The sequence below is a fragment of the Natrix helvetica genome (assembly GCF_964273705.1).
Source record: "Natrix helvetica genome assembly, chromosome: 1".
In the NCBI taxonomy this organism is placed as follows: domain Eukaryota; kingdom Metazoa; phylum Chordata; class Lepidosauria; order Squamata; family Natricidae; genus Natrix; species Natrix helvetica.
The window spans coordinates 244,733,565-244,754,157 of record NC_138548.1 but is presented as its reverse complement, the minus strand read 5'-3'; the positions used below and the strand labels follow the sequence as shown (position 1 = coordinate 244,754,157).

General features: G+C 44.1%; 1 protein-coding gene across 3 annotated transcripts in view; it reads left to right on the top strand.

The window, feature by feature from the left end:
• Positions 1–20,593, top strand: part of CACNA1G (calcium voltage-gated channel subunit alpha1 G) — a 466,079-nt gene that overhangs the window by 260,593 nt on the left and 184,893 nt on the right. For all 3 annotated transcript variants that reach the window (XM_081937178.1, XM_081937177.1, XM_081937176.1), the window contains exons 8-9: positions 4,424–5,231; positions 12,392–12,753. In XM_081937178.1, the coding sequence (XP_081793304.1) occupies positions 4,424–5,231; positions 12,392–12,753 (1,170 nt within the window). The remainder of the gene's footprint in view (positions 1–4,423; positions 5,232–12,391; positions 12,754–20,593) is intronic.

Genomic DNA, 20,593 nt, shown 5'->3' with positions numbered 1-20,593 from the left:
GTTGCAAGACGCTAAAACTAGAGGAGGGCTGGGCTTACCCAACTGGGAGCTATATTATCAGGCAACAAGTCTGATGTGGATTAAGGAATGGATAATATTAAGAAATGTTAGGCTTTTGAATTTAGAGGGTCACGACGTGCTGTTGGGATGGCATGCATTTTTATGGTATAAGGGAACCAAAGCACATGGTTACTTTAGAAGACATTATATAAGAGAGGCTTTGTTATTAAACTGGGAAAAGGTTAAGAGGTTACATTATTTAAAAATTCCAGTCTGGATATAGACCATTGAAGCTTTTTCATATTCAATAATATACAAAAAGGAAAGTCAGTCACTTCTGTATGGTGATTTTTTTAGGCATGGATGTGCTCCCCACACCGTGACTCCTGAGCTTGAGAAGTTTATGACAAACTGAGAATGTATAAAGCCGAGAAGATTGAGGCATCATTGCAGCAGTTATTAAAAGTCCAGGGGGAAGATGGCTAATTACTGAGTCTCCTCCGCTTGCTGTGTCCCCTTCTTGTCACTGCCAGTTCATCTGTAAATTCCATGTGGGAGGTCATTAGGAAAAACATTGAAAATGACATTAATCCCTGCATTGTTATTGCCCAGCCGCAGTTGGACTACTCTGCCTAGTTCTGTCCCCTTGTGTCTCAGAAAGAAGCAAGGAGAGATAGAGGAGTTGCAGATAAGGGCAATCAAAATGATCAAGGGGATGCAGCTAATTCTTTTATGTGAGGGGTTTTTACATCAAGTAGGGGGGGGCAGGATAAGCATATTAAAAAGGCAAATAGATAGAGGCATATATGAAATATGGCAAAGGTAAATTAGCATCCGGGTAATTTTTTGTCATGCCCTCAAAATAGAAGAACTGATGCTCATTCAGTTAAATTAAATGGCGAAAGATTTAGGAGTGTGATGGCGAACCTATGACACGTGGAGCCATATTTGTGGGCAAGCCAGCCGTCAGCTCTGGTGCGCATGTGCATGCTGGCCAGCTGATTTTTCACCCTTCTAGAAGGGCGGGGGAGGCCATTTTTGCCCTCCCCAGGCTTCAGAGAAGACTACGGAGGCTGGGGAGGGCGAAAAACGGCCCCAACGGGCCAACCGGAAGTTTGCAAATTATCCATTTCTGGCTTCCAGAGAGCCTCCAGGAGAGGCTGTTTTCGCCCTCCCCAGACTTTAGGAAAGCCTCTGGAACCTGGGGAGGGATTGTGCGTGCACGCATAGGGGTAGGGGGTGTCGCACATGCATGCACAGGTGGGCGGGAGGGGTTTCATTGGTGTGGGTACGCAAGGGCGTGCGATACCGCACATGCATGCAATTTTGGCACATTGTAAGAAAAAGGTTCACCATCACTGATTTAGGAGAACCTCATCATGCACCACATGGTTAAATTATGGAATTTGCTCTCAGAGGAAGGAATGTAGTGGTATTGTGACTCTCAATACTACTCGTTGGAAACAGCTGAGAAAGTGCTGCATGCTCAGGAATCGGCAGTTTGTTGTTTGTTTGTTTGTTTATTGGATTTATATGCCGCCCTTCTCCCAAAGGACTCAGGGCAGCGTACAACATAAAAAAAACCACATATTACAAAAGTTAAAAAGGAAATTAAATAAAGTATCCAAAAACAAACCCAATTAATATTAACAATAAAATTTTAAAAATTAGATTAAAATTAACAATTAAATGTATCAATTATTTTATTCTGTTCAGGCCAGGCCGGCATGCTGGAAAAGCCAACTTTTTAGGGTGCGTCAGAAGGACCAGAGGTCGGGGATTATGCGAGGCTCCAGGGGCAGCTCATTCCAGAGGGAAGGCGCTCCCACAGAGAAGGCTCTCCCCCTGGGGGTTGCTAGCCAACACTGTCTGGCCGACAGCACCCTAAGGAGGCCAACTCTGTGGGATCGCACTGGACAGTGGGAGGCTACTGGTGGCAGTAGGTGGTCTCGCGGGTACCCTGGGCCTAAGCCATGGAGCGCTTTAAAGATCATAATTAGTACCTTGAATCACACCTGGAAAACAACCAGCAACCAGTGCAGGCTGCCTAAAAGGGGTGTAACATGGGAGCACCTAGGCACCCCATGATAACCCGCGTGGCTGCATTCTGGACCAGCTGAAGCCTCCGGGTGCTCTTCAAGGGCAGCCCCGTGTAGAGAGCATTGCAGTAGTCCAGGCGAGGGCATGAGTGACTGTGCACAGAGCATCCCGATCCAGGAAGGGGCGCAACTGATGTACCAGGTAAAGCCCCCCCCCCCCGGTCATGGCCGTCAGGTGTTCTTCTAAACTAAGCTGCGTATCCAGGAGGACTCCCAGATTGTGGGCCCTCAGATGTCCTGAAGTTTGACATCCTTCAGGACATCTGGATTTCAGCTCTCTTTACCAGGAGTAACAGTCTGTGGGAATGATAGCCTCAAATATCTGTCAATCACCAAACTGCCTACTAATGAAACAGTCCAGTGGTCCCCAACCTTTCTGACTTTGTAGAGCGGTGGCAGCAGCGGCAGTGGAGAGGGGATGGTTTTGTGGGAGCACCTCCACTTGTGAAAGTGGCGTGCATAAATGGATCTTCGCACACAGGCACGAGTGCCCACGGTTTGTGCAAGGGAAGGCTGTGCTTGTGAGCACGCTCGCCTGCTGCTTGAGTGGCGTGGTTTCGAATGGGCTGAGGGTTGGGGACCCTAGAAATGGCCTAATCAAGCAAGTCCCTTACTACATTCTTGACGTTTAGGAGAAAATGAGTCTAGCTTGATGTGGCAAAATGAAGGAATTACACCCAGAGCCATAGAACTATATAGATGTAAACCAGTGCAATTATTTTTGATCAAAGGCTTCTCTGCTGTCATAACAGTAAAATGTCTGTAATATGATATATTTAAGGAGCAAAGTGCCTTTGCCATATGCCTTTTATAGCTTTTTGTTTTCTATCATATTGCCTAAGCGCTTAAAATTCTATAAAAACCCAAGGAACTTTATCATACCCAGCACATTTGTCCTTCTCCTGCTATAACCATCTCTTCTTCATGCAATATTTTATTCTTTTTACATTTCCTTAAATTGTAAAGGTAATTTGTCATGTGGCTCAGAGGAACTGCTGCTTAAGAAATATGAGCCAAAACAATGCTTGCTTGGAGGCATGCAAAACTATTCGCTTCTTTGGTTTCCAGGCAGTTTTTGAAAATATAACTTATATAGACTTCAAAATTGGCATTTGTTTTATATAGGTTGGGGGTTCTGGAAGCAGAATATACATAATCTGTCTTTATGTTTGCTGCAGTCTCTGGGAGCTTTTTTCAAGCCTAATTGTAGGATCAGTTTAGAGGGGGTGATTCATAGCCTCATAGATACTCTTATAAAGTGTTTCATTTCCCCTCTTACAGTGTGTAAACCTGTGTGAAAATAGACAATATTGGTCAGATATCTCCATGCACTTCCAAATATTTTGCCAAGAAAACTGCAGGGACTGTCCAGACAATTACCAGGGTCAAGGCTGACTTGAAGGCTCTCCCAGGTTTTTGAGGAGAACTCAATAGGTGGACAGAAATGCCAAATCTAGTCTTAATATCTGACTGACAGGGCAACCACTCATAATAATATGAAAGCATGTATGGGTATAGAGATTTAGCATTGTGCACAGGGGTGAAATCCAGCACGTTCTGACAGGTTCTAGAGAACCAGTAGTGGAAATTTTGAGTAGTTCAGAAAACCAGAAAATGCCACCTCTGACTGGTCCCAGAGTGGGTTGGGAATGGGGATTTTGCAGTATCCTTCCCCTGCCACGTCCATCAAGCCACACCATGCTCTCCAAGCCATGCCCACAGAACCGGTAGTAAAGAAAATTGAATTTCGCCACTGTTTGTGTATCATTAAAAAGAGTGTGCAACACCCACATAACCTGCTGCCAGATTTTCCCAGGGAAATGCAGCATCTACGATGGAAAAAAGGCTGCTATTCCTTTTTTAATAGATTTACCTATTTATTTCCATTCCATAAGGTAGATTCTGGTGACCTCAGTGGGGCCACCTGGTCACGATGCAAACTTGCATTCATTCTACTAGCCCTCCTGAATTCAAGAGTTCTCAAATAAATAGGTAGAATAGCACCATTAGTTTGGAGTTTCTCCACATTTTTATCTCCAAAGAGTGATATCAGGTGATCTTCCACAGTCATCCTAACCAGACCCAGGGCAGCTTCAGTGTTTGTTGCATAATACACCTGCACACTTGTGTCCCTTGGAAGAAATATTAAGGTGTTAGTGCAAGGTTCTTTCCCCTCCTTGAGTTTTAAAATAATAAGATGTTGGTTTGGAGTCCACAGTTGTTTTTTGGGGGGGGGAAATGTTTTTTCCCCTCCATCTCTACATACTCTCTCAGTTGGGCTTCTCCACATAAATGGGGCTAATCACAAACTATTTCTCTTTTAGGTGGGCTCTTTCTTCATGATAAATCTCTGCCTCGTGGTCATAGCAACCCAGTTCTCAGAGACCAAGCAGCGAGAGAGCCAGCTAATGAAGGAGCAGCGAATCCGCTACCTCTCCAACGCGAGCACCTTGGCTAGCTTTTCGGAGCCAGGAAGCTGTTACGATGAACTTCTCAAATACCTTGTCTATGTCCTTCGGAAGGCTGGCAAGCAAGTGGTGGAAACTTGTTGGACCACAGGGGTAAAGATGGGCTTTCTCTCCAGCCCAACCAGTAAGAACGGTGCAGAGAGACAACCGTGCAAACATCGTTCGCGGAAAAGGTCATCAGTGCATCACCTCATTCACCATCACCATCACCACCATCACCACTATCACCTAGGCAATGGAAGCCTACGGGCCCCACGAGCCAGTCCAGAAATTAGTGATGTGGAAACCAGCTCTGTTCACAATGGTGCCAATCGGTTGATGCTTCCTTCAGTAGTCAATCCTTCTCACATGGCGCCGGGCAACACGGAATCTGTTCACAGTATCTACCATGCGGACTGCCATTTTGAGCCAATTCATTGCCAATCATCTCTCTCTCAGACTGGTCTCAGTTTGCCCCAGGAGGTGCCCCAGGAGGTGCTCCCCAGGACCGTAGTTGGCAGCAAGGTTTACCCAACAGTACACCCAAGTAGCTCCCACGAGCTCCTCAAAGATAAAGGTTTTCCAGAGTCCGCATTGAACCCCGGGACTAGCACGCTGATGAATCTTAACATCCCTCCAGGGCCTTATAGTCCGATGCAGAAGATATTGGAAACACAGAGCACTGGTAAGTAGTAAGCTTGGCTGTTGACCATTCAGTCAAGCTTGAATAGGAGGCAGAGTAGTCATCTTTGTGTTCCTCTTTTGTCCATTTTGTCCTTAGCATTTCCACCAAGCTACATCTCAGGGACAACAAGTGTGTTTCGCTTGTGGAGCCCCAGAAAAGGGTTGCAAAAATCCCTGCCTGCCATTTTGGAAAGCTATTGCCTATCAGTGTTTACAGCATGGAATCTGATGGGCAGCATTTTGAAACAAGGGTCTAATCTAATGACTGAATTCACACTTCACATTACTGTACCCCGTTGTATTTTACTCAAGTTTATGGGAGAAATCAACGCAAAAACCATTTAAAACATATACTTCCGGCTTGCCCAGGCCATGAAGAACCATTCTTCTGAGAATTTTGGTTCTCTGAGGGTTTGTCTAAAAGCTGAAAATGTGTGTGTGTATGTGTGTGTGTGTGTGTGTGTGTGTGTGTGTGTGTGTGAGAGAGAGAGAGAGAGAGAGAGAGAGAGAGAGAGAGAGAAAGAGAGAGAGAGAGAGAGAGATGTTTCTGTTTGCCACCTTTTTTCCTTCTTACATATATATCCTTTCCAAACAATTGATAAGCATGCCAGTGATAGACTTTTTTTGGAGGCTGTGGGCTTCTTTCTGTGCAGGGGTGACTTGGGGGTCACACTGATTCAGTCCTATGGAATAATATCAGGGATGATTCTAAGCAAGCAGCCACAGGTCCAGCGAGCATCTTCTGTCATTCATACGAAGCTCCCGTCTGGAAATGGGGAGTTTCTGTCATCATCCAAACTGCTGCGAATATTTATTCAGAAGGGTGAATGGTCCCTTGTAACAACACCGTTAATCTAATGTAAGGGTGGCCTCTGGAGAGTCCACATTTCACTTTCCAAGATTTCTCTGTGTGTTTGCAGTTTTTTTTTTTTAAACAAAAATCTCTCTAAGCATGAGAGACTTTCTGGGAATGAGGCAAGGCCAGCTCGCCAAAAATCTAACAATTTGCCTCCAAGAGAAGGTCAGGCTAGGTGATCCAATGTTCCCTGCAGACTTGAAAGTGAGATAGGAGTTAAAGCTGGAATCAGAGTGGGTTTTGAAGGCAAACTCCTCAACTCACTGTAGCCAACTTCATTAGGGACTCTTCTTGCATTGGAAAGCCCATTGTCAGCTGGAATTGATTTCAGAATGGTGAGTTGGAAGAGAAGCTGAAATACCAGCAAGCAGCAGACGTGCATGGGCTATGGTGGTGTCTCTGCAGCTCCTAATACAGATAGTCCTCGACGTATGACCTGAATTGAACCCAACATTAAGTGAAACATTTGTTAAGTGAGCTTTGCCCCATTTTGCAACCTTTCTTGTCACAGTGGTTAAGTGAATCACCCCAGTTGTTAAATTAGTAATGAAGATGTTAAGTGAATCTGACTTCCCCATTGCATTTGCTTGTCAGAAGGTCACAAAAGGTGATCACATGGCCACGGGATATTGCAACCGTCATAAATATGAACCGGTTGCCAAGCATCTGAATTTTCGTCGCATGACCATGGGGATGTTACGACTGTTGTAAGTCTGAAAAATGGTCATAAATCGCTTTTTTCAATGCTGTTCCAACTTTGAACTGTCATTACATGTCAGTTCAGTGTATGTCGTAAATCGAGGACTATCTGTATTACATGTGCCATAGACTTGATTGCTTTCTGTTTCACCTTAATGGTCAAATGGGTAATGAAGCAGCTGCAAATGCTTGCTCATGGACAGCATTGACTGGTGAGTTCTAAGGGGGGGGGAGTGTATGCACATGTGTTTGGCTCAGCCTTGGATTTGTAAATCTGAATAGATTTCCACAATTTGGAGTAGGGAACTAAGCAACCATCAAGCACTTTCCCCCCTGAAAAAAAGTTGTTGCTGATCTTCTATCTTATATATTATATGTATGTATGTATGTATGTTCCAGCATAACTCTGGAGCCTCAGGAAATTTCAACCAAACTTGGTACACAGATGACTTACCCTCTGGAAACAAATACTGGGGGGTAAGACACCCCTGGTGTGTGCGTGTCCTTGTCCGTGTGTGTGTGTGTGTGTGTGTGTGTGTGTGTGTGTTCCAGCATAACTCTGGAATGCCTGGGCCGTTAAGGAAGACCGAGTACGGCATCCTAGAGAAGCAATTGTTTGTGCTGTCATGGGAGGGGGAAGGTCCAATGGGGAAGCGCTTAATGGATTTGGGGCAAAGTGCCAGGATCGTAGACAGAGCAGGAAAGAGAGCGCATGAGAGGGGGAAGGGAGAGGGCAGGGATGATGGGCACGGGAGTTAGGGGAAGAAAGGCCCCTCCCAATAGCTCCCTGTCAGACAAATGCTTTGACGTCTATAAATACCCGGGCAATGCCGGGTTATCAGCTAATATTAAATTTTTAAAAAGAAAACTGTCATTGAGTAACCTCCGGAAGAATTGTTATTTTCTTTAGCCTGGGATGAAAGAGATGGAGTTAAATAGTTATTGGTGGTCATTTCCCCAAATAAATGTTTTGGGTGTGCCCCCCATCCCCTAATTTGTTATGGCAAAGGTAACCTTTAATTGGTATAGGACAAATCACAACATCGTGTTGTTTTGTAAGTCTTTTACATTTTCCAACCAGGGATGTTAATTCTGATCTTGCTCAATGGAAAACTCTTTTGCGTAGTTATATACCACTGACGCTTCTGCTTGAATAAAAGGTGGTGTAAATTAAGCTGTGTATTCTTTTAGGCTTTAATATTTTGTGGAGATATTGCAGCTTACATGCCAGTTCTCTAACAGATGCAAATGTTTCCCAAGAAATGGCTTGAATGAGGTAACTGAAAACCCATGTTTTGTAATATTCACAGTCCCTTAGAAATGTACAGTTTGAACATGGATGATTCACAGTTAACACTGTTTCAGCAGTTTTTCTGATAGTTTTCCAGGGGTGTTCTTGAACATTTCCTATTATTCCTCTGTAACTTTGCATTTTCCCAGGTAGAATCCAAGGGTGTCTCCAGGGTCTGCCCCCAAAAATGGTGCAATCAAAGCTCTGCCTATTTGTTATTGCCTTATGTTATTGTGGCCACCATCTTGACTTTTTTTTTGACACACTCTGTATTTACTCCTGACACAATAGATGAGAAAGGTTCCTAAGTCACGCCTTTCCTTTCCCAGACAAGAATCTGCTTGACCCACATTTCTTAGAGACAGAGGTGGATTGCTACCGGTTCGGGCGAACTGGTAGTGGAAACTGGGACTGAGTCCCCGAACCAGTGGAGAGAAAGCAAAGAAGGATCCCATTCAGACATTTGCTTAACAACGGATCGAGCGGCCAGATCAATTCAATAAATTTGAGTAACCTTAATTGGTTAACTTTTTACTTAGTAAAACCGGAGACCTCAGATTTCAAAATAATACCTCATTTTCAGAAGGACTTGTACCCTTCAGTACTCCTTTCATTAAACTGGGCAGCTCTTTCTGGGAAAAGTGTTGCAGAACAAAAAGTATGTTAATGTTTTTAAAACAGTCAGCTTTTATAAATCTAATCATGATTCTAGATCTCTTTTGCTTAGCCTTCAGAAATGTTTTGAGTCAGGTTCAGCAGATATTTCTTTTTTTATTATTCAGAGATTACATTTGTGTAGTTCAAAAAAAGCCTCTCTCTCTTTCATTTTCAGTGCAAACCTTACAAGCATAAAATATCAGCACTCTTATTTATTGAAGGGTATTTATAAATTTTTGATCTAGCATTTTCACAGCTAAAACTGTTCCAAAGTGTGAAAAACTTTTAGAATAACATTAAAAAAATCTTACAAATGTAAAAGCAGCAAAAGAATAATACCAAAAGTTAAATCTACAGAGGTGGAAAGCTCCAAAAGGCAGGATCGCCACTTTCAAAAAAATAAAGGACTGAAAATCAGGGAGGGTAAATTCGCCTTCACGCGGTTCCAGAAAGAATACGGTGGAGATGGCGGATGCTTTCTGGAATTCCAGAGTTTAGATTATGAGCCCACAAACATTGTTGCAGCCATTGTTGTGCTTGATAACATCATCTCTACCACCAGTACCATCAGTTCCATCACCATCCCCACAGTGGTGAAATTCAAAAATTTTATCTACTTGTTCTGTGGGCGTGGCTTGGTGGGTGTGTCTTGGTGGTCATGTGATCGGGTGGGCATGGTGTGGTGGTCATGTGACTGGGTGGGCATGGCTTGGTCATGTGACTGGGTGGGTGTGGCCAAGTCGACATCACAATGAAAAAGCAGCTGGACTTCACACAAAATGGCCCCCGCAACAAACAGGAACCTCACAGACAATCAGGCACAACTGATTTTTAAGCATTTTTTTTACTACCAGTTCAGGCAAACCTGCCCGAACCGGTAGCATTTCACCCCTACATCCTGATCTTCATCGCCACTACCAATGTGCTGCTACTGTTTCTGCAACAAAAAAGGGCTCAGGGTTACAAGCTAAAGGCCATCCAGCCCAGCACTCTATGCAGACAGGGTCCTAGGTTTCAAATGTAGCTCTTGCCAAAATAAAGTATCCATAGTACAAAGTGTGGATGAATAAATCTGATTTGATCTCCCTTGGTTTCTCATGTTGAAACTCTTCCATTCATTTTCTCCTGTTTTAATATTTTTTTCCTTGACTTCAAAAAATACCCATGGACATTCATGCTTTCAAGAATATTTCTTCCATATGATTTTGTTTTGTACTAATTTAATTTAAATGTTAATAGTTAGATTGATATCCAGGATTTTCTCTCAAGTTGTCTACATAGCATTGCCCCCATTCTGTTTTCCCCAGAAGAGCAACTTTATGGAATGCCTAGAAAAAATAACTGCCCCACAGTTGCCCAAAGAAATTGCATGGCTTGATCTGATCTTAACTTAACCTTAATCGCTCTATCACACCGGATCTTGCATATGGCTCCATTTTTTTCTGTACTCTCTTTTTTATCTGTACAGGTAGTCTTTGATTTATGATAACAACTGAGCTCAAAATTTCAATTGCTTGTTAAGTTAGTTTTGCCCCATTTTATGACCTTTCTTGACACAGTTGTTCAGCAAATCACTGCAGTTGTTAAATTAGTAGCAGCAGCAATAGCCTTTAGACTTATATATCGCTTCACAATGCTTTATAGCCCTCTCTAAGCGGTTTGCAGAGTCAGCATATTGCCCCCAACAATCTGGGTGTCAACCCATAAAGTTGCCATGACGAGGAAAGGGGGGAAGAACATTCCACGCATACCTTTAGCTAGAGTCAAATCTCAGATTACTAGGGCAGGCTTGTGAGGGGTGCACCTCATTGGAGAATGTGATTTATGACACAGACCGAGGGGATTGAAGGAACAGGGGTAAACTTCAGCTATAATTCAAATGAGGCTTAGATCTAATTGCAATAAGGTATTGCCAAAATGGTGCTCCTAATAAATGTCTGGTTTTCTTTTGAAACTTGGCTCGAGGCCCATGAATCAATTAGAGCACCTTTTGGAAACCTGACACTGGGTCCTCATTTTACCCACCTCAGAAGGATGGAAGGATGAGTCAACAACTGTTAAATGAATCTGGCTTCCCCGTTGACTTTGCTTGACAAAAGTTCGCAAAAGGGGAATCACATGACACCCGTCATAAATATCAGTCAGTTGCCAAGCATCTGAATTTTGATCAGATAACCATGGGGATGCTGCAGCGGTTGTAAGTGTGAAAAACAGTCACAAGTCACTTTTTTCAATACCATTGTAACTTTGAACCAGTGGTGGGTTTCAAATTTTTTTAGAACCTCTTCTGTAGGTGTGGCCTGCTTTGTGGGAGTGGCTTGCCAGCCATGTGACTGGGTGGGGGTGGCTTGCCAGCCATGTGACTGGGTGGGAGTTGCTTGGCAGTCATGTGACTGGGTGGGTGCGGCCAACTTGTAAAATGTGGTGAAACTCACTTAACAGCGCTCTTGCTTAGCAACCAAAATGTTGGCTCAGAAACTCTGGCATTTGAAGCATGCAAGTCTTAAAGCTGTCAAGTTACAAGACCCTTACACCTCTAACCCTTTAGGAAAAAAAAACCAGGGGTGTTCAAACGTGACAGCTTTAAGACTTGTGGACTTCAACTCCCAGAATTCCTCCTCTCGCTCTTCATCTTGATGATGTGCGGACGGGCAGAGGGAGGGAGCTGGAACCGGTTCTAAATGGCACTGTAGGTTTGTGGAACCTCTTCTATAGAAGAGGTTAGAACTGGCAGGAACCCACCCCTGCTTTAAACGATTACTAAAGAAACTGTTGCAAGTCAAACACTACCTGTACTGTTTTGGTCTCAAAAATATAGCACATATTCTGAAGAAAAGTAAACGTTGATGGATAATTACATTGCAGCCCATGTAGAGTCACCTTCCCATATCTGATAGTCTTTGGATTAGGCCAGTGGTTCTCAACCACAGCAACTTTGGATGTGGGGACTTCTACTCTCATGCTGGCTGAGGAATTCTGGGGGTTGGGGTGCCCACAGTTGCTGAAATTGCAAAGCCTCATATTAGGTTTCAGCTACCATAAATTATCAAGAGAAAAATGTGAACCAAAGTAATATTTCCCCATTCTTACCACAGGTAGTCCCCGGCTTAAGACTACAATTGAGTCCAACCCTTCTGTTGTTAAGTGAGTTTTGCCCCATTTTACGACCCTTCTTGCCGCAGTTGTTAAGTAAATCACTGCAGTTGTTAAATTAGTCACATGGTTGTTAAGTGGATCTGGTATCCCCAGTGACTTTGCTTGTCAAAAGGTTACAAAAGGTGATCCCATGAGCCCGGGAAACTGCAATGGCCATAAATATGAGCCCATTGCCAAGCAAATGAATTTTGATCACATGATCATGGGGCTGCTACAAAAGTTGTAAGTGTGAAAAATGGTCATAAGTTCCTTTTTTTCAGGGCCATTGTAACTTTGAATGGTCACTAAGCACTAAACTGTTGTAAGTCAAGGACTGCCTGTACTGGTTGAAGGCAGCAGTAAAAGGAAATGGCCTAAAATTCTTAGGATTTTCTCCCCCCCACCCCCACCCCCAAAAAGGCCATATCTGGGTTTTGTCACTATCACATTGTTCATCTGCTCCAAAATGGGACCTCTAAGAAGCCTGATAAATGAATATTTATTGATTGATTTCTCATTTTAGATCCCTATCAAAGTTCCTGCAAGATTTCCAACAAAGGGGGCAAACCTGATAATATTTGCAGCCCAGAAAGTTGTCCCTATTGCACAAAAACTTTGGCTAACAATCCAGAGCAGAAGGATCAAGAGGCAGGAGACTCCGATAGCGATGTGGTATATGAATTCACCCAGGATGCTCACTACAGTGACCAGCGAGACCCTAAGCGCCAGAAAGCTCGGGGAAGAAAAACACGAAAATTCCTAGCCTTCTGGAAGGTGGTTTGCGAGACGTTTCAGAAGATTGTGGATAGCAAATACTTTGGCCGTGGCATCATGATCGCTATCTTGATCAATACTCTCAGCATGGGCATTGAATATCATGAGCAGGTAAGCAGAACCTTATCTCTATTTTAGTCCTTTCGAATCGATTTTCCCTACAGCCAAAGAGCCCAAGAATCAGACTTGTTAAGCTCCATCTTGCTTCAGCTCTTTGCCCCTGGAGTGAAAATTCAACATCGATTAATGTTGACCCTTTGCTTTGTGCTTTGCACTGTGTAGCTAGGTTAATTCTGCTTGTTATTAGATGAAACTGCAATGCATTTTAAGGGCAGCAACAGTGGCAGTTCCTCCGTAAAACACTTCTTAGTATTTTTTGACGGATTGGGTGAGCCGCATCTTGAGCAGGAAACTTATTCGTTGGTTTGAAAATGAGTAAAGTACAAAAGCTTGAAACTTTGTAGTTAACAAGGGGGGTTAGTTTGATTGTTGGTAAATTGGCTAGAAGTTGGCTGATTGGTTGGAGTTTGGAGGTTGGCTGGCTCTATTGGATCGTGACAACAATGTTGAACAGCAGAAACTTGGGGGGGGGGGGGAGAACCCAGTGGAACAGGGAACCACCCAGTCCTCCTGTTATTCTCAGCTACAATAGATGTCTTCTCCCACTGCCAAATGTTGTCAGGATGGCTTTAGGGGTGTGGGAAAGGGGTGGGAGGCATTCTTAATCCACCCCAGGCAGCAAAAACGGATTGCTTTAATGGCTGATAGCTTAAAATAACACAGTTGTAATCAATTGGTGGTTGAAGGCATCAGCCTTTGAAATGAGAATGAGAATTGCCAATTGCTACACCTTTCTGTACTTTGCAGTAACGTGAGAGCTCCAATGAACTGATCAGTGCTGCAGAAATTATGTGGAATCATGTGGTGTTTGTTTCCGATAACTACTTTATAAATAATTATTTATCATAATTATGTTAAATAATTAATAATTATTTAAATCATTTGGTATTTCTTAATAGCTATTTTATAAATCGAATAAGATGAAATCGGTACTGTATGCTGTAGGCAAACTGTACAATGAAATAAGTGCCGTACATGCATGCTTTTTGCCAAAGCTAATATCATTCTTTTCTTGCAATTGGGATGTTGTTGTCACCGTTTACATAGACATGCTGGCTGCTCAGACCAGCCCTATTACGGATGTAGGATCTGTACTTAGAGTATGTTTTAAAAAGAGTTAATGGGATTAAAAGAACATCACAGCAAGTCCCAGTGTTTAGCTGACCTTGGCAGAACAGCTAGATCTGGCTAGGACTGGATGGGAGAACACTAGAAAATCCCAGGACTGTAATATGGATTGAAAAATTGGGAGGGGAGATCTTAGAAGAAGGCTCTGGTCAGTTAATTCTTGATAAGATAAGATAATTTGGCATCATGTTTCAATTCTCGGGACCTATATCATTTCAGGTCCTGATGATGAATCAGTTAAATCAAGTCTGACCTTCCCTTCCCTCCCCCACCTCTCCTCCTTCCCCTCCCCTTCAAATGTCAAATGTGTTGTTTAGATTAGAACCTGCCAATAATGACATTATATTTTGAGAGGCTAATGCAAAAGTGCATGTTTCTATTGGTCCCAGTGTAGAAAATATACCAAGGTCTATAAGATGACTAGAGGTATCGCCAAAATGGTAGCCTCTTCCTATAGAACTCCTCTGAGTATGTATTCCATCTGCTCAAACAAGTCAGACACAAGTTATAAAGAGGTTTCAATCATAGAACTGATTAAGGAACAACATGTTAATCAGAAGGGCCATCTGGCCTCATACCATGATATGTGCTGATGTCCTCGCTTGACATGCTCAGAAGCATCTTCTGATCTAGGGCTGCCAAGTACTGTACCCTGTTCACTGTTCACAGGAACAACTCGATGAGTCCCCAGATTCCCATGATTTTGTGAAGGAAGAACCTAAAGCAGATTTCAGTGAACAGTAAGCAAGCAGCATTATACTTAATGCTGAGGTTCAGGCAATTCTGACTTGTACAGGAATAAGACTGATTGGGTTAGATATTGGTTGCAAATATGGTCATTTGCCTTTAGAAAGTAAGGCTTACATTTAAACTAAACCTAACCTAAGCAAGCAAGACTGTCAATTTAATGTAGAGATTAAGACATCAGGCTAGAAATTGGGAGACTGTGAATTCTAATCCCGCCTTAGACAAAATCCAGCTGGGTGACTTTGAGCCAGTTATTCTCTCTCAGCCTTAGGAAGAAGCAGGTAATGGCAACTCACTTCTGAAATCTTGCAGAGGAAACTGTAGGGACTTATCCAGGAAGTCATGGCTAGTCCACCCCAACTCAAAAGCTCCCTCCACCAAAATGTACCTAGCTATATTTTGAAGGTGTCTGATTGGAAGATCAATCTGGAGGTGGGTCTAACTCTGTGATGGCAAACCTATGGCACGCATGCTGGAAGTGGCACGCAGAGCCATCTCTTCGGGCATGCCAGCCATCATTCATTGCTCTTCCGGGATCCAGCGCACATATGCGTGTTGGCCAGCTGGTCTTCGCACATGTGGGAGACAGGAAACCAGAAGAGCAGCTCCTTGACGCATATGCATGTGCCGGGAAGCTAAGCTTCCGATTTCCAGCGTGTGCATTCATGCCGGCCAGCTGCTCTTTGCGTATACATGCATGTCAGAAACCGGAAGACCAGGTGACCGGTGCGAATGCACATAGTGTGCACATGCGCATTGGGGAACTGCTCTTCTGGTTTCCGGCACTCTCACGCACATGCACACTCCCGTTTCGGCACTTGGTGCCGAAAAGATTCACCAACAGTGGTCTAACTTTTTTGGAGTTCATCATTTTTCCCCACTCAAAATCTCTCTTCTATCTTTCTTCTGTGGGAAGTAGAAGAGCTGTTTGAGGAAGGGGAGATTGAATAGGAAAAAGGCTGGTTGTGAAAAGATTGTGCATTTTGCCACATGCCCTTCATAGGGACTTTTCCTGAATCCCTTGCTCACAACTTGACCGAAGCCCTAGTGGAAGCCTGGAATAGGGCGGCCGCTGGGGCCTTGGATTGTGTTGTGCCTTTGCGGCCTCTGACCCGGTGTCGATCCCGGGTGGCTCCCTGGTTTACCGAGGAGCTCCGGGAGATGAAACGCCGGAAAAGAAGCCTAGAGAGTGGCTGGAGGGCCAGCCGGTCCGAATCTGATCGAACACTAGTAAGAATTTATATTAAATCCTACTTAGTGGCGATAGAAGCGGCAAAGCGGCAACATTTTTCCGCTCTTATCGCGTCCTCAGATAACCGCCCAGCCACCCTGTTTAGGGTGACCCGCTCCTTACTTAACCAAGGAACTGGGGAAGACCCCTTGCAGGGTAGGGCTGAAGAATTTGTTCAGTATCTGCAGGATAAAATCACTCAGATCCGGACAGGCTTGGACTCTGACTGGGTAGATTCAGGCGAGCCGATGGCGATGAATCTTGAGGAGACAATTTGGCATGAGTTTGACCCTGTGACCCCCGAAGGCATGGACAGGATTATGGGGAGACTCAGTGCTGCCACTTGTGTGCTGGACCCGTGTCCCTCTTGGTTAGTTTCGGCTTCCCAGGAGGTGACACGAGGCTGGCTCCAGGCGATTGCCAATGCTTCATTGAGAGAGGGGTTGTTTCCCACCACCTTGAAGGAGGCAGTGGTGAGGCCCCTCCTTAAGAAGCCTTCCCTGGACCCAGCTTCTTTAGCCAACTATCGTCCGGTCTCCAACCTTCGCTTTGTAGCAAAGGTTGTCAAGAGTGTGGTAGCATGTCAGCTTCCCCGGTACCTGGATGAAGCTGTCTACCTGGATCCGTTTCAGTCGGGTTTCAGGCCCGGGTACAGCACGGCATTGGTCGTGTTGGTCGATGATCTCTGGCGGGCCCGGGACAGGGGCTGCTCCTCTGTCCTAGTCCTATTAGACCTCTCGGCGGCTTTCTATACCATCGAACATGGTATCCGACTGCGACGACTCGGGGGGTTGGGAGTGGGGGCAGGGCCAGATTTAGATGAAAAGAGGCCCTAGGCTATTCCACTTATGGGGCCCTTTCACCTCCCATTTTTAAGTTTGTAAATTACATGAGAGATAATAAAATACATCATTACTGTGATATATCAATATATTAAATGAAACATGTTGTAATTGGTACTAACCTTTATAAAAAAATGTGGCACGGATAATAAATAAAAATAAAAGGCCCCTCTTGATCTTGAGGCCCTAGGCTGAAGCCTAGTTAGCCTATAGGAAAATCTGGCCCTGAGTGGGGGGCACCGTTTTACGGTGGTTCTCCTCCTACCTGTCGGATCGGTCACAGTTTGTGTTGACTGGAGGGCAGAGATCGACCCCCAGGCGCATCACTTGTGGGGTGCCTCAGGGGTCGGTTCTCTCACCCCTCCTGTTCAACATATATATGAAACCGCTGGGCGAGATCATCTGTGGTTTTGGGGTACGGTATCATCAATATGCTGATGATACCCAACTTTTCATCTCTACCCCAAACCACCCAAACGATGCCCTTGACATGATGTCCTGATGCCTGGAGGCTGTGCGGATCTGGATGGGGAGGAACAGGCTCAAGCTCAATCCCTCCAAGGCTGAGTGGCTGTGGTTTCCGTCAACCCGATTTGTACATCTTGTTCCATCCTTGACGATAGGGGGAGAAATTTTAGCCCCCTCAGAGAAGGCTCGCAATCTGGGAGTCCTCCTGGATATGCGGCTTAGTTTAGAAGAACACCTGACGGCCGTGATGAGGGGGGGGCTTTTACCAGGTTCGCCTGGTACGTCAGTTGCGCCCCTTCCTGGATCGGGATGCTCTGTGCACAGTCACTCATGCCCTCGTCTTTTCTCGCCTGGACTACTGCAATGCTCTCTACATGGGGCTGCCCTTGAAGAGCACCCGGAGGCTTCAGCTGGTCCAGAATGCGGCCGCGCGGGTTGTCATGGGGGTACCTAGGTGCTCCCATGTTACACCCCTTTTAGGCGGCCTGCACTGGTTGCTGGTTGTTTTCCGGGTGCGATTCAAGGTATTAATTATGACCTTTAAAGCGCTCCATGGCTTAGGCCCAGGGTACCTGCAAGACCACCTACTGCCACCAGTAGCCTCCCAGTACGATCCCACAGAGTTGGCCACGTCAGGGTGCCGTCAGCCAGACAGTGTCGGCTGGTGACCCCCAGGGGGAGAGCCTTCTCTGTGGGAGCGCCTTCCCTCTGGAATGAGCTGCCCCCGGAGCTTCGCATAATCCCTGACCTCTGGTACTTCCGACGTGCCCTAAAAAGTTGGCTTTTCCAGCAAGCCGGACTGGCCTGTTAATTTTAACTCATTTTTTAAATGTATTGTTTTATAAATTCGATTTGTTTTTTTGGATATGTATTTGATTCCTTTTTAACTTTTTGGGATGTGTGTTTTTTAATGTTGTACGCCGCCCTGAGTCCTTTGGAAGAAGGGCAGCATATAAATCCAATAAAAACAAAAACAAAACAAAACAAACAAATAGCCAATCTTCCACTCAAATTCACATATTGTTGGTACTGTGTTCTCTCCATTAAAATATGACTATCGGAGCTTCTGCTTTTTACATCACTCCCTGCTGTATAATTTTCAGATAATTTTCCAGCTGTAAATCTCTGAGCACCTCTCTGGGAACAAGAAACACTGAAAATGTCTAGACTATTTTGCACTGAACATAAAGTATATCTCTGGCTGCCTTCTCCAACCTGGTGCCCATCAGATATATTGGAGGACACCACCTAGCACAAAGTGGAGCAGTTTAGGAAAAGCTGAGGTATGGGATCAAACTAGCTTGAAGGCACCACTGTTGCTGCTTCTACCTTGGCTTTCTTTCTTTTTGCTGTTGAACACAAATCCTTTTCTTTCTTTTTTTAAATTCAGCCCTTGGCAGCAGAATAGCAGCTGCAAATTCAATTCTGCAGCTGTTAATGCAGGTGACAATGTCATCCCAGTGTATTAATATAACAGCGGCTATGCATTATGGGATCAAGTCCATTTGTATGCTTGATGTGTCACTTCAAGCCGATGCGCTTCTGGCATCTAAACTCAAGACTGACCAGGTTTTGTTGTTTGTTGTGACCTTAAATAGAACGATGCTATTCAACTCATCCCAGTAGGATCCGTGCCGTGTTGTTTGACCTCCATTATGTTTCTCTTACTCAAAATATGCCTCCCAAAGAAGAAGGAACTGTTATGTTTTTGAAATTCAATACAATTCTAAGAGAAACACTAAGCAGGTCCCTTTTTTTGGAGAAACCAGTGGGAAATGAGGATATTTGAATGAAAGTTCACTTTTGACACTTTTGACCATTTGAGGTGTCAATGTCATTTCTGCACAGCTTGCTAGATTTGAGATGTGCAGTTCCTTTGACTGCCCTTCCAATTATCCATCCTTCCTTGTTAAAAAGCCTTAATAGGGAGGGCTATAACAAGGAGAGAATATAGCAACCAATCTCTTTTTCTTAGACTGATCAGAAAATGTATGTACACATCAGTGGTAGGATTCAATTTTTTTTTACTACCACTTCTGTGGGCGTGGCTTGGTGGGCGTGGCAGGGGAAGGTTACTGCAAAATCCCCATTCCCTTCCAATCAGCTGGGACTCGGGAGGCAGAGAACAGATGGGTGTGGGGCCAGTCAGAGGTGGTATTTACCGGTTCTCTGAACTACTCAAAATTTCTGTTACCAGTTCTCCAGACCTGGTCAGAACCTGCTGAATACCACCTCTGATCCACATCCAAAGGCTTATCAATATATGCTTGGTTTCCTTGGGTCAAGAGTAGGCAGTGGACTAGTCACTATGAATAATATTTGTAAACCCCATTTGCTCTGTGGTTTGTTTCTTCATGGATTCATGAAGTTTTTGCCAACGTTACCCCACCCACAACTAGAAGAGTTGCTTCAGAGTAGGCTCTGAAGTGCAGCTGTTGTTCAGGAGGTGTGCATGCAGAGCCCATGCAGCCACTGGCTCTGCCGACATCAGAGAGAGGAGGGGAGGGGCTTCAGCTGTGGCCCCAGCAGTGTTAGTGGCGGTGGTGACATTGACGGTGTGTAAGCATGGCCGAGCAGGTGTGGCACTAGTGACGGACAACCTCCCCCCGAATGGCAGCCCAAGGGCTAACAGTTTTGATTTTGAATTAATATTTTAAGTATGCTTAATTCATGGGAAGAGTTTTTGTTTTAGAAGATATTTCATTTACAAAGAGATATTTCCAGTTTGCTCATACAATATACTTTAGATGTGTTTTAAAGTATATTTTAGGATGAAAATAGCACCAAAATATTCTGGAACTTTTAAAAGCTGGTAGATAATTCAATTTGGATCTGCCAGGTAACCAGATCAGCACTAGATAAAGATTTCAGATTGTAGCTCATCTTCTCATTTCTCAAACCAGTTTTCCTTTGGTCAACCAGTCCCATAGATGAGGCTAATTATTTTAAAAATGTGAGATTATTACTTATGAGTCCTAGGATTCTATTAGGGAACAGGCAGGGATGCGTAAAAAGTCTAAAACTATTCACAGTCATAATGAATAATATATGAATGGCAATGCAAGGTGAGTGAGGTAGTCCAGGAGATGTTTTGGAAATATTCCAAGTCAAGGGAAATCTAGTGATTTTTGTACCTCAGACCGAATGTAATTGTGGCAATAAAAATAGAACAATAAATTGAATGATAGACAGGTTTCCTGGCATTTTACAGTACCCCAAAATTATATTGAGATATCTCTATCGTTCTGGCTAATGGCTGGCCCAATCCTGATATTAATCTTTGTACCCTGAACATCTTGATAGCCAGACTAATTTTTTTTCCAACTTTCCTTCCTGGGAACAAAAAGGAGAATGTTGTACATTTTTTAAGAGACTTGTTATATCCTCATGATAACCATCCATTAAATACTTTGGG